This window comes from Sinocyclocheilus rhinocerous, unplaced genomic scaffold, assembly GCF_001515625.1.
Source record: "Sinocyclocheilus rhinocerous isolate Xijiao unplaced genomic scaffold, SAMN03320098_v1.1 scaffold184, whole genome shotgun sequence".
NCBI lineage: Eukaryota > Metazoa > Chordata > Actinopteri > Cypriniformes > Cyprinidae > Sinocyclocheilus > Sinocyclocheilus rhinocerous.
The window spans coordinates 874,163-887,882 of NW_015659717.1; the positions used below are offsets into that span (position 1 = coordinate 874,163).

The 13,720-nt window shown below is 34.2% G+C and overlaps 2 protein-coding genes across 3 annotated transcripts in view; one reads left to right on the forward strand and one right to left on the reverse strand.

Moving 5' to 3' along the window:
- Window positions 1-4,512: 4,512 nt before the first annotated feature.
- On the forward strand, window positions 4,513-7,992 carry LOC107724186 (perlwapin-like). The gene is made up of 4 exons (XM_016532995.1): window positions 4,513-4,898; window positions 6,000-6,131; window positions 6,296-6,433; window positions 7,720-7,992. Exons 1-4 carry the CDS (start codon window positions 4,802-4,804, stop codon window positions 7,851-7,853), a joined length of 501 nt encoding a protein of 166 aa, XP_016388481.1. The 5' UTR covers window positions 4,513-4,801; the 3' UTR covers window positions 7,854-7,992.
- A 1,544-nt stretch (window positions 7,993-9,536) lies between these two features.
- The window catches only part of LOC107724198 (GPI transamidase component PIG-T-like), an 8,544-nt gene continuing 4,360 nt past the window's right edge, over window positions 9,537-13,720 (reverse strand). Inside the window, exons 9-13 of one of the 2 annotated variants that reach the window (XR_001638002.1) lie at window positions 13,162-13,362; window positions 11,762-11,927; window positions 11,495-11,578; window positions 9,704-10,670; window positions 9,537-9,669 (exon numbers count right to left, since the gene is read on the reverse strand). Coding sequence is in view for 1 of the 2 variants with exons in the window: in XM_016533028.1 (XP_016388514.1) it covers window positions 10,418-10,670; window positions 11,495-11,578; window positions 11,762-11,927; window positions 13,162-13,362 (704 nt within the window). In the remaining variant the exon portion in view is untranslated. Of the gene's footprint in view, window positions 10,671-11,494; window positions 11,579-11,761; window positions 11,928-13,161; window positions 13,363-13,720 lie in introns of both variants that reach the window. The other variant, XM_016533028.1, reaches the window with a different exon arrangement.

Consider the following 13,720-nt stretch of genomic DNA (forward strand, 5'->3'; position numbering starts at 1 on the left):
TGTGTGTGTTGTGTTTATTTATTATGTATATATAAATACACACACATACAGCATATATTTTGAAAATATTTACATGTATATATTTATATTCATATAATTCATATCATATATATGAATTTGTTTAATATATAAACGTTACATATTTTTTCTAAAATATATACATGCATGTGTGTGTATTTATATATACATAGTAAATATACACAATACAAACACGTATATAATGTAAACAAAAATTTTATTTTGGATGTGATTAATCGTTTGACAGCACTAATAATAATGCTTCCTCTAGTGGAAAAAGTCCATCCCCTGTTGTCCTCTCACATCAAAATCCACCAACATATTACAGTATTTTGGACTGTTTTTACTTATAAATGGTGCTTGATCTCTGCATACTTCTCTCCTGATTCAGCTGAGATGAGACGTCTTTTTCACTGGAGAAAGTAATATTATGAAACTCGTATTTTAGCCGGTTTGACGTTAAAAATATTTTAGTGATGGACTGGTTTAATATAAACATGACACTTTTCTCTTTGCAAGAAGTTAATTGGTGGACTGGAGTCGTGTGGATTACTTATGAATTATTGTGATGTTTTTAATCAGCTGTTTGGACTCTCATTCTGACAGCACCCATTCACTGCTAAATAATATTTAATTTCTCCAAATCTGTTCTGATGAACGAACAAACTCATCTAAATCTCGGATGGCCTAATGGTGAATAAATGTTTAGCAAATTTTCCGTTTTGGGTGAACTATTCCTTTAATGCATTCAGCATTATAAACTATCAATACTTTTGCAGAATTTATATATATATAATTAGTTTATTATAGCTTTAATGCTTTAACTGGTGTTAACAAATTAAACTTGTAAATTGAATTAATTGTTAAAATCCTCACCTGGGAACCGTGTTTTGGTGTGACACACAGAACTTTTGAACCACTTAATTCCTCATTTTCAGATGTCACGAGTTGCAGCCTGGTTGTTTTGTGTCTTATATTTAGTAGCCTTGAGCTACACAAACTATCAACCTTCATTTGAGCACCTCTAGCACACATTATTTCGAGTGGACATTGGAAAGAATTAAGCGAGGCTGTCTACTCTAAACTGTGCTGTTTACATTCAGCTGCCTTGGACTGATTTGCCTTTTTAGTGAAGAATGCAGTGTGAATTATTAAAGTAAAGGGAATTTCCTCTTTCGGTGTAAATTATGAATGAAATTGTCAGATACTGCTACAACAGCGTTTTGGTGCTGTGAACTACAATTTTAACCTTTATGTTTTGTTACTGAGCTCAGAGTGCTTTTAAAACTTCAGGTCACAACAGTTTATTTAGGCAGTGCAAATAACACTAAACATTACTTTTTTTTAGGACTTTTTTTTTTTTTTTTCAGATAATATGATTGTTAACTTTATATATCAGAAAGAGCCTTTTTATTGAATGAATACGCTCAAAAATTAAAGTTTTAATATCTGAGCCCATTCTTTTTTTATGTAATCTTACAAATTTGGATACTTTTGTATACTGGTTAAACAGATTACCGTTTTTCCCTATGTTACCTACTAAATTTTAACTTGAATATATTTATGTAAATAATATTTAATTTCTCCAAATCTGTTCTGATGAACAAACAAACTCATCTAAATCTCGGATGGCCTAATGGTGAATAAATGTTTAGCAAATTTTCCGTTTTGGGTGAACTATTCCTTTAATGCATTCAGCATTATAAACTATCAATACTTTTGCAGAATTCAATAATTTAGGTGGCGTTTAATTTCTATACTAAATATGCTAAAACATTTTTCAAGTTTAAATTATACAGTAGTTAAATTAACATTAGTTAATAATAAAGTAATCTATAAATTAATATTCACCTACATTAATAAATGCTGAATGATATATATATATATATATATATATATATATATATATATATATATATATATATATTTAGTTTATTATAGCTTTAATGCTTTAACTGGTGTTAACAAATTAAACTTGTAAATTGAATTAATTGTTAAAATCCTCACCTGGGAACCGTGTTTTGGTGTGACACACAGAACTTTTGAACCACTTAATTCCTCATTTTCAGATGTCACGAGTTGCAGCCTGGTTGTTTTGTGTCTTATATTTAGTAGCCTTGAGCTACACAAACTATCAACCTTCATTTGAGCACCTCTAGCACACATTATTTCGAGTGGACATTGGAAAGAATTAAGCGAGGCTGTCTACTCTAAACTGTGCTGTTTACATTCAGCTGCCTTGGACTGATTTGCCTTTTTAGTGAAGAATGCAGTGTGAATTATTAAAGTAAAGGGAATTTCCTCTTTCGGTGTAAATTATGAATGAAATTGTCAGATACTGCTACAACAGCGTTTTGGTGCTGTGAACTACAATTTTAACCTTTATGTTTTGTTACTGAGCTCAGAGTGCTTTTAAAACTTCAGGTCACAACAGTTTATTTAGGCAGTGCAAATAACACTAAACATTACTTTTTTTTAGGACTTTTTTTTTTTTTTTTCAGATAATATGATTGTTAACTTTATATATCAGAAAGAGCCTTTTTATTGAATGAATACGCTCAAAAATTAAAGTTTTAATATCTGAGCCCATTCTTTTTTTATGTAATCTTACAAATTTGGATACTTTTGTATACTGGTTAAACAGATTACCGTTTTTCCCTATGTTACCTACTAAATTTTAACTTGAATTTATTTATGTATTTATTTATTGTGTTTGGGTATAGTTGAATCAATAAAGTAATGTACTCTTCACAAAGCTGTTTTTGTGAAGTTTTCACACATTTGGTAATTTTAAAGGTGCATTTTGGCAAACTAAATAGCCTTTGCAATAACTAAATGCTTCCAGGTTTTTATTCAAATTTCAAATGATTTTATGCACTGAAATTGTTCAAGGAAAATTCCAGTTGAATTTATAGTAGGTCAATTAACTATTCGCATCGCTCTCAGATGTATTGAATTTGCACTGCTCTTTGTTGTTGGAAAAGTATCATTTGTGTTATATTCTCCTCTCCTTTTCCAGGTTCCTCAGTAAGTTTGGGTGAGAGAGTAGACTGTGAATTTTAGTATTTATTAATTTTAGTAAATTATTTAGTCATTTTGTTCTATGTCTATTCGAATCATATTTAACCCATATTTAAAGACTAGTTAGTCCTTGTTATTCATTAAATTTTTTTTCTTTAAGACTGGTCATAACTTGTACAAGTCAGTTACATAAAAAAGCAGGTCTAATTTGAATCCAAAAAGAAAGACTGATTACCTCTTGGCTAACAACTATTTGGTTATACTAGTTTTAAGTCATAGGTGACTGTTTATGCATCTGGCCCACTGATCTATAATAGAAATAAATCTCTGTTATAGATCAGTGGGCCAGATGCATAAACAGTATCTAGTGGTCACATAAAACTTTATAGCATTCCACTAAATGCACATTGTGTCAATGCACAATCTGTTCCAAAGCGATGCATGCAGTCTATTCTATACAAAGGAAATATTCACTTGAAATCATATGGCAATATGGCACCGCTAACATGCATGACTGCTGCCAAATGTATTTCTATGGGCCTCATCCGCAGAGGAAATGTCGAAAATCCTTGGGGAAAAAAAGCTGCTCCCATGTAGAAATTGAGGGGTTTCCATTGAGTTTACTTCGGGGATAATTGTCCAGTGTGTAAGAGATTAGTTTCAGATCAGCTCACACACTGCTATAAAAGACTTAAAAGTCTGGTATGATTGTGTTGTTCATAATCAAAACCAAACTGTTATGTGGCAAATAAAGTATCTTACTTTATTCAAACTTCAGACTGGAAATAAATATTGTTGGAGTATGATTTAAAAGAAAATACAGCTTCAATCTTTCTATTTCAAATTGTTTAATTATATTTCAGATGTCCATGCATGAGTGAAAAGCGTTTCTACAACTTTTTTTCCCCCAGTGTATTATGAAAAAACAATTTAACTTTTTGCAAACATATTTGCCTCTACCGCAGACAGTCAAGTGGCATTTACAGATCAATGCCCGGTTGCATAAAGCACCTTAAGTTTTTCCCTTAATAAGTATGAGACTTAAGGCGTGATTTCCCCTTACCTAAGGGAATGACTTAAGGTTGTTGCATATAATCCCTTAAACACTTCCCTTAGCAAAGGGAAACCGTTAAGTGTTTCACGAAAGCGAACGTGATTTAAAAAATACACATACTTCTGGAACTGAGTAGGCTACCCATGAAGTAAAAATGGCATTGTTCTGAGTATTTTGTGGTTGCATGTGCCAGCTAAGCGACCACCACTGAGATGCTAACATATATAAAGCATACATACACTACCTTGGATCTTTAAATGCACTTAGGTGACCAGCGCCCACATGTTTTATTGTTTGCCAGAACAGATCGTCCCACCCCAACTCACGCTATTGGTTGAGAGCAGGCTTCAAGTGTTCTGATTGGCTGACTGGCGCGGCCCGCAGGCAAAACTTTCTAGTCTGAAAAAAAGTATGATTTCTTTGGACAACTTTTTCTGGTAATATTTGACGAACCGTAGGGCGTGAATGCACACTATTTAAAACATCGTTTTAAAAACGCAAACAAAAACAACTTGACGCATGAGTATTTACTGTTCCCTTTTTACAGACCCGACGGTAAAACTATTCTGAGGTAATAAGCAGAGCCGCATGTCGCGGGGTTCAGTAGATGAATTATTTTTTTCTCATTTTCGCGCAAGGATCTCGAAACTCCGCTCCTCCTGACTCTGACTTTTCCAGCAGTTCACTGTGTGAGCGCAGCTCGAGAGGATGACGGCTCGAGTGTGTTGTTCGGTGAGTGTGCTGTTATTGTGTCTGTCTGGATGCTTGAGCACAACAGACGCGGCTTCAGGACCAAACTGCACAGGTGAGAAGATCCATGATTCCAAGAATTAAGTACCTGTAATTAGATTAAATAACATTTTCAAATCCTAGTGATCAGACTACAGTTACTTTTTTATAGATTACATGATTACATATTATTCCCACAGTAACAATTCATTCATAATTTATTGATCTCCATAATTCCTCATCTTTTTAACTCTCATCATCATTCTAACTCATCTTTTAGCCTGCTGCTTATATAAGTCTTCCAGTTTTGTGGACATTCACGCAGAGATCAGTCGTTAGTCACGTGGTTCACAGCGTTCAACCTCTGGATTTACAAAAATAACTTCAGGTTTAAGAAGTGTTTCAACATTGCATCAACTACTGATGAACACAGTCATTTTTATTTGAATTATGACTGCTGATTAATTTTACCATTGTAATTTCACCGACTTTTTTCCCCATCTGATCCTTTCACTTAATATATTTACTTGAAGTAGCCCTGAGATTTAAAAATAAGTATTTTAATAATGAAGTAACACATTTGCATGTTCCATGTTTTGCATTTTTTTCAGTAAGTGTTTTATTTTGATTCATTTTATGATATTTTGATGACAACAGATAGAGTAGGCTATATTTAATTACTCGTTGTATTGTTATATTAATATGGTACAAGATATAGCACATTTAAATCATTAGTCTGATTATTACATTACCTAAAATGTGTAATGTAATGGATTATGATACTAGAATTTTTGTCATGTAATTTGGAATCGGTAACTAAACTATTTTCACTTAAATAGTTCTCAATAGCTAGCGACTTTCACAAATAATTACAAAGAAAACACCTTGAATTAAAAAATAAATTGTCAAGTAGAAAGACTGAAATAGTATGTTCTTGTGAAATATACTGCACTACTCTGTTTTATTTACAACCTCTAAAAATCATTTTAGGTTGTTACAGCAATTTGTATTTGAAACGGACGCAGTTTAGGCATGAATCTGACTTTAATTTGAAGCAGATACATCTGTGAATATCACTAAAGTTTGAGACACGTACTGGAAAACCACTGACTAACAGATGCTGAGTCAAACTCTTACATCAGTCCCTGGTGTCTCCTGTAATGCTGCTCTTCTGTAGTGGTGGCTCACTGTCCGGTGAAGCTGACGGTCGTGCCGTCCAGTCGGGGATGCGTTTCTGATAAAGACTGCTCTGGAGGACACAAATGCTGTGTCTTTGACTGCGGGGCTGTGTGTGTGCCGCCTGCTTTCAGTAAGAAATACACCAGAGAACACTACATTTCATTTAATAGAAATACTGAAACTGTGTTTTTGTCCATTGATCTTTATTTTAGCTGCAACTTCAAAAATAACTTTCTACAGTAATGCATTCAGCATGCAGTGCTATGGTGTCTCTGTCATGTGTCTGCATAACAGCAAAGCCAGGAGTGTGTCCACGCAGAAAATTTGGAGCAGGAATGTGTGCCGAGTTCTGTGTCAATGACAGTGACTGTCCGAACAATGAGAAATGCTGCAGCAATGGATGTGGACATGAATGCACGGCTCCATATACAGGTATGAATATTATATTATATTATATTATATTAATGTTTGGGTCAGCTTTCTCATTTCCTCTCAATTTGTGTTTTATTTTGTAATACTAAGTATTATTTAATATTATGCTGTTATACAGGTATGGAAATTATTTTATCTTGTTTTGTTTTAATTTGTTTTGTTTGGTCAGATTTCTTTCTGCCTCTCAGTTTCTGTGTTATTTTGTAATAAGTATTATTTAATGTTATTTTGTTGTTATAAAGGTATGAATATTATTTTTATTTTATTTAATGTTTGGGTCAGCTTTCGCATTGCCTTTCAGATTGTGTCTTATTTTATTATAATAATTATTACAAATGATATATAATGAGTTTTACTTTATGTTATTATACAGGTACTTATATTATATTATATTATATTATATTATATTTAGTGCTGTCAAACGATTAATCACATCCAAAATAAAAGTTTTTGTTTACATAATAAATATTTATTATGTATATATAAATACAAACACATGCATGTATATATTTCAGAAGAATGTTATGTTTATATATAAAATATATATTTTTTAAATATAAATTATATGAATATAAATATAGACATGTAAATATTTTCAAAATATATACTGTATGTGTGTGTATTTATATATACCTAATAAATATACACAGTAAACACACATATATATTATGCAAACAAAAACTTTTATTTTGGATGCGATTAATCGCGATTAATCTTTTGACAGCACTAATAATTATATGAATATAAATATAGACATGTAAATATTTTCAAAATATATACTGTATGTGTGTGTATTTATATATACCTAATAAATATACACAGTAAACACACATATATATTATGCAAACAAAAACTTTTATTTTGGATGCGATTAATCGCGATTAATCATTTGCCAGCACTAATTAGATATGATATGATATGATATGATATGATATGATATTATATTAATGTTTGGGTCAGCTTTCTTTCTGCCTCTCAGTTTGTGTCTTATTTTGCAATAAGTATTATTCAATGTTATGTTGTTATACAGGTATGAATATTATTTTATTGTATTTTTTTTATTTTATTTTATTTAATGTTTGGGTTTGCCTTTCAGTTTGTATTTTTTTATTTTATAATTATTATATATAATATAGTACTGTTCCAGGCACAGGGTGGCTTTACAAAATGAATTGACATGAAATAATACCAATAGTACAATTCACTCTTGTGAGTAAAATTATGTTGCTTTGAGTGTTTTGTGCAGTATATCTGAGACTGAACACTGTTTGTCTGTGTCTATGCAGTGAAGCCTGGTCGATGTGCTCTACCGAAGGGGACTCCAATGTGTGCAGAATACTGTTACCATGATGGCCAGTGCCCTGCTGAACAGAAATGTTGCCCGACCACCTGCGGACATGCATGCAGTGAACCGTGCTGATTTAACCTTAGGAAGAAAGAGTCAATGGAAGATTGATTTTGCGTAATCATACATACTTGAGTTTTTTGTACCATGCTTTATTCATAGGAGTTGTTTCCCCCGTTTATAACCACCTAATAAACCTCATAGTTTTAGTAAACCATCTATCAGTGGTTGAGTTTTTTGGCCACAAAATAACAAAAGAAAATTGCTTCATTGAAGAGTTGGTATTTTTGGTATGCCAGAGTTCGTTTTTTGTTCTTTTCTCACATAACTCATGGGCATCAGTGCTTAGGAATGTACAAGTTCCCCTCCCCGAGACCCAAACACGTGCAAAACGTCTTGTACTGAAAGAGACCTCTGTTTCCATCCTCTCCAGGAGCTTAGCAGCAAAAGGGTCAAAACACTTGTCAGCAAAAACATGACAGTGATGGAAAAGCCTTGAACTAAAGCACTACGTTACCAGAAATGAAACAGTCAAAGAGTAGCACTGCACTTTTGGCGATTTAATCATGTAAAGAGAGAAGAAAGTGCAAAAATGATGAAACTTTTGAGCTGAATCGAGGTTAGTGTGCATGAGCTTCCTGGAATGTGAACAGACTGTGAATTCTGTCTGGAGGGAAACAGCAAAGTTTGCATCTTTTGTGTAAGAAACACAACATTTGAATATTCAATATTTTGTAAATATACACTACAATACTCAAGTTTGGGGTGAGTCGGATTAAAAATATACTTTTATTCAGCAAGGACACATTAATTTGATCAAAAGGTCTATAAACTTTAGATATTAATAATAAATGTTGTTCTTTTGAAACGTTCAAGAAATGTTTCTTGAGCAGCAAATCAGCATATTAGAATGATTTCTGAAGGATCATGTGACGCTGAAGAATTGAAAAAAGACTAATGAAAATTCAGCTTTGCATCACAGAAATAAATAACATTTTAACATATATTAAAAGAGAAAACAGTTATTGTAAATTGTAATACAATTTCACAATATTACTCTTTTTACTGTATTTTTAATCAAATAAAAGCAGCCTTGATGAGAGTAAGATATTAATAATATATACATATATATTTGAGGTTATTAATTCAAAATACTTAAAACCTTTAGAGTCATTTAGAAAATCCAGATCACTGGCTTCCATTTCTGTCCACTCCAAATCCCACTAGTCCAAAATCCCTTTCATAAGTATACGTTACACATAAAATCTCTTCTGATTGGCTGGGATTGTATCATGTTGCACAGCAGTTTCACATTCATTGTGGACATTCAGATTGCTTGTCTCTGGAAATTTGTTTTGTATTGTGCCTAGTTAGAACACATTGTAGCCGACATACTTGAGTCAGCAGTGCCGGGCAAAAATAGGTAAGCTGATAATGGGGCGCTTGGACAGTCTGATTTGATCAGTGATACTTTTTAGTTTAACAACCAGTAAGTTAATGGAAATCTGTACATCTACATTTAAGTGCATTTATATATTATAAAATTCCAAGTCATATAACAGAAAGATTTACAATTGGCCAATGCAGAGGCTCTTTCACATACAGTAATTCAAACAGAATGGCACAGCTGAATGAGATGCTAAATAGTTTCCTAACCCCTCCAAAAAAAAACAACAACATTACATTCTTCCACAAAATCCCTTGAGGCACGAACAAAAAAATGTTGCACTAAAGAGTCAAACTGTTCTTAACACGTTATGGGTTTCTAGTCAGTTTATTATGGGAAAGTTAACCAGTGTTAAGATCTTCAAAATTTCAACTCAATAACACCCAATCTGGAGGTCATTATGCGGTCAGCCCACAGGCAAAAGCACAGAATAAAAACAAAACACTAAAAAAAAAACAGTCCAATCCTTCAAAACAACACATATTTAAATATCAGTGCATTACAGAACATGGAAAATATTTGCCACATTCTTAGACATCCATTTTCAGTAGTTGGATTGAAGTGTCTGTGTTTCTATGAGGCCTGGTCACGCTCTCAAAAGGGTAGAGTAAACGGAGAGGACTTAACATCACTCTTCCACGTATATTTCTCCCAGATGCCCGAACCATGCAGTTCCTTTGAGAAATGTTCACGTGGCAGCAAGCTAACATTTTCCAAAACAACATTGCAAAAATGTCTTTGCTTATGTGATTCACAAAACGAAACGAAAAACAAAGCAAAACAAATGTGGTTAATCTTTGCCTATGTGACTCAGAAAACAAACAAAACAAAACGGTGGATAATCTTTGCTTATGTGACTCAAAACAACAAAAAACAAAGCAAAACAAAACATAAAACGGTGGATAATCTTTGCTTATGTGACTCAGAAAACAAACAAAACAAAACATAAGAAGGTGGCTAATCTTTGTTTATGCGACTCAAAAACCAAACCCCAAACAAAACAAAACATAAAAAGGAGGCTAATCCATCTTGGCAGCTCATTTGTTCAACAGAAGTTCAGAACAGTCACTTGGCATTGAGTCTTTCCAGGGCTGAAAAGCATCTTAAAACTCCAGCAGCTGCCGTTTAAGCACCATGATGCTCTCCGCTGCCTAATATGGACATTTCAGGCAGCAAACCTGCTCTCGGCAGTTTAGGCCAGCAGTGGCACTCCCCTTATGCGACGGATGAGGTTGGCCAATCGCTTCGCCAGCGGTAGGCTCGGTTCATCCACCTGGAAGGTGCGGGTCAGCAAGTTGTAAAAGGAGCCGTAGCCCACCGCGACCACCGTGCAGGTGAGGCAGATGACGTTGTAGGGCATGCTGAAGTCAGGCGTGGGTAGATTTACCAGCAGTGGTTCGGTGTACACTCGCACAAAGTAGCTTGATTCTTCTTTGACTGGGACACTGGAAATTAAAGGTGAAATGTTATGAAGAAAGGAACCATATAAGGTACACTTTCTTACTGTTAAAGGAATAGTTCACACAAAAATGGAAATCTGCTGAATATTTACTCACCCTCAGGCCATACAAGATATAGATGAGTTTGTTTCTTGATCAGAACAGATTTGGAGAAATGTAGCATTATATCACTTGCTCACCAGTGGATGCTCTGCAGTGAATGGGTGCCGTCAGAATGAGAGTCCAAACAGCTGATAAAAACATCACAAGTAATCCACACCACTCCAGTCCATTAGTTAATGTCTTGTGAAGCAAAAAGCTGTATATTTTTAAGAAACAAATCCATCAAGATGTTTTTTTAACCTCAAATCGTTGCTTCTGGCCATATCCATAATCTATAATAACGCTTCATCCAGTAAAGAAAAAAATCCAGTTGTCCTCTCACATCAAAATCCACCCACATATTTGTTTAGAACTGTTTTTGCTTGTAAATGGTGCATGCTCTGTGCATATTTCTCTTCTTATTCATACGAGACGACATCAGAGCAGAAAGCAGTAAAATGCAGATTTTCATTTCATAATACATTAATTGATGGACTGCAGCGGTGTGGTTTACTTGTGGACTATTGTGATGTTTTTATCAGCTGTTTGGACTCTCATTCTGACGGCACCCATTCACTGCAGAGGATCCATTGGTGTATGTAATGATACATTTGATACGTTTCTGATGAAGAAACAAACACATCTACATCTTGAATGGCCTGAGGGTGAGTGTATTTGCAGCATATTTTCATTTTTGGGGGGAAAAACCAAGACCAATTCATACTTACAAACTGCTAAACAACGGTTGGTCTTGTGTGAAGTTGGTGTTCATTGCAACCATACTTGGCACAAGGGCGCTGACCACAGATGAACTGCAATAACATATTTATAGTACATCAATCAGATATAGGGAGTGGCACACCGGATAAAATCTGTACAACAATTATATTTAGTCAAGGATCGCAAGAAAAGACAAAATCCTATCTTGCAAAAGAAGCTGGAGGTGTTCTGGACAGGTAAGATCTTTCAAAATACTTGATAAGCAAGCATCTTACCCAACGTAGAAGCCGTGGTTGGGATCAGGTGTGTACTCAGTCCATTTGAGCAGGGCCCTTTCAAACTGTACAGTGACCTCTGTCATAGAGTGAGGGGGTAACTGGATCAGCATCTCCAGTAGATGAGGACGATGGCGGTCTTTAGCAGGCTGGTAGTGAATGTAACCTACAGGAGAAGGCACAAGGTCTATAACGGCTGTATTCTCTGTGTTCACAAGCATGGGTCTTGTTCTGTCCACTAAGGAAGTGTACAAAACATTGTATATATATTCAATACTGATATATCAGTAAGAATAAAGTAACCTTTATTCAGCAAGGATGCATTCAACTAAACAAAAATGACAGTAAAGCCATTTAGAATGTTACTAATGATTTCTATATCAAATAAATGCTCTTCTTTAGAACTTTCGATTCATAAAGGGATCAAGAAAAAATGTGTCATGGTTTCCCCAAAAATATTAAGCACCAAATAACCATAATCAACATTTTAATAGATTTTAATTGAACTGTAATCATATTTCACAATACTACTGTTTTACTGTATTTCTGATTTCTTCAATGCAGCCTTGGTGAGCATAAGACACATGTATTCAAAAATGCTCAAAAACATTTAAAAAAAAATCTTAAGAGACCCCAAACTTTTGAAAGGTAATGCACTGTACAGTAATAGTCTAATAATGTCAGTAATAAACAAATAATACTTTCATTACATCAGACCACTGATATGTACAGATCAGTGCATCAGACCAAGAATTTTAAAGAACTAATATTATTTTTTCCCAACAAATAAATAAACGAATGAATGAATGAATGAATGAATGAATCTTAAGATGCGAATGAAAAATGAAAAGGACAGAACGGCAGCATGGACATTTGAACATAGGAAATATTTAGTCATTTGAAGTAAATTTACATTATAGTAAATATAGAATTTTTCATGATTCAAGTACTGGAAGTCAAAAGAGGCCTTAATTGAAGAATTGCCCCTAAAACAAGTGATAAATATATAGAAAGCACACAAAGTTGGAGTAGATTATATTTTTTGCACAGATACTACTGTGGTTATGTGTAGTGATCGACCGATATTGGTATTTTATAACCGATATCAATTATTTGCATGTTTGTGCCCGATAACCGATATGCAGAACCAATATTTATTTACTGTTATAAAGTAAATAAATGACTGAGTGAAGTAAGAACATACTTGACTTTGGTTTTTCCTCTTTTCAGTCATCTTTTTTTTTTAAGTGTTGAAAATTTGCAGTCTTTCATGTTAAATTTAATCTTTATATTACAACAATTTACAAAACCGATATCCGATTATGGTAAAATGCTTAAATATCGGGAAAAATATCGGTAAATCGATATATCGGTCGATCTCTAGTTATGTGTCTACTCACTGGGCTTGTTATCACGGGACTTGCTGGTGACTGTCAGGGTGTGAATGTACAATTGCAGGTACCAGGGCACTGAATCCATCAGCAGCACAGGAAAAGCTCGATATGGATGGTTGTTATAGATGACAGTGTGGATTTCCCCTGTCTGCAGCCCAAAACCAGCCACGTAGCGCTCTGCATGCAGCAGAGGACGCAGCATATCGCCTAAAGCACAAGGTGAAAGAACCACAGAATCAAGTTGGCATGACTGATCTATTAACACAGACGAATATAAAAAATGAGAATGTTCCAAAGTACAGATTCTCACTTTGTAACAATAACATAAATAGTTAATCGATACAAAGACAATGCAAAAAACACCCATCAAACGCATTCATACTAGGGCTGCACGATAAATCGCATGCGATATTTAACGCACATCTTGTCAGAAAGCCGGTTCTGTAATCAGCGGTAAATCTCCATCACCTGCGTGCTTTCACATTGAGCAGCATTAACTGCACAGAGCCGTTGTTCACTGATGAGCTGCGCAAAAAATCGCGCGAATATGAACGTGGTTTTGCGC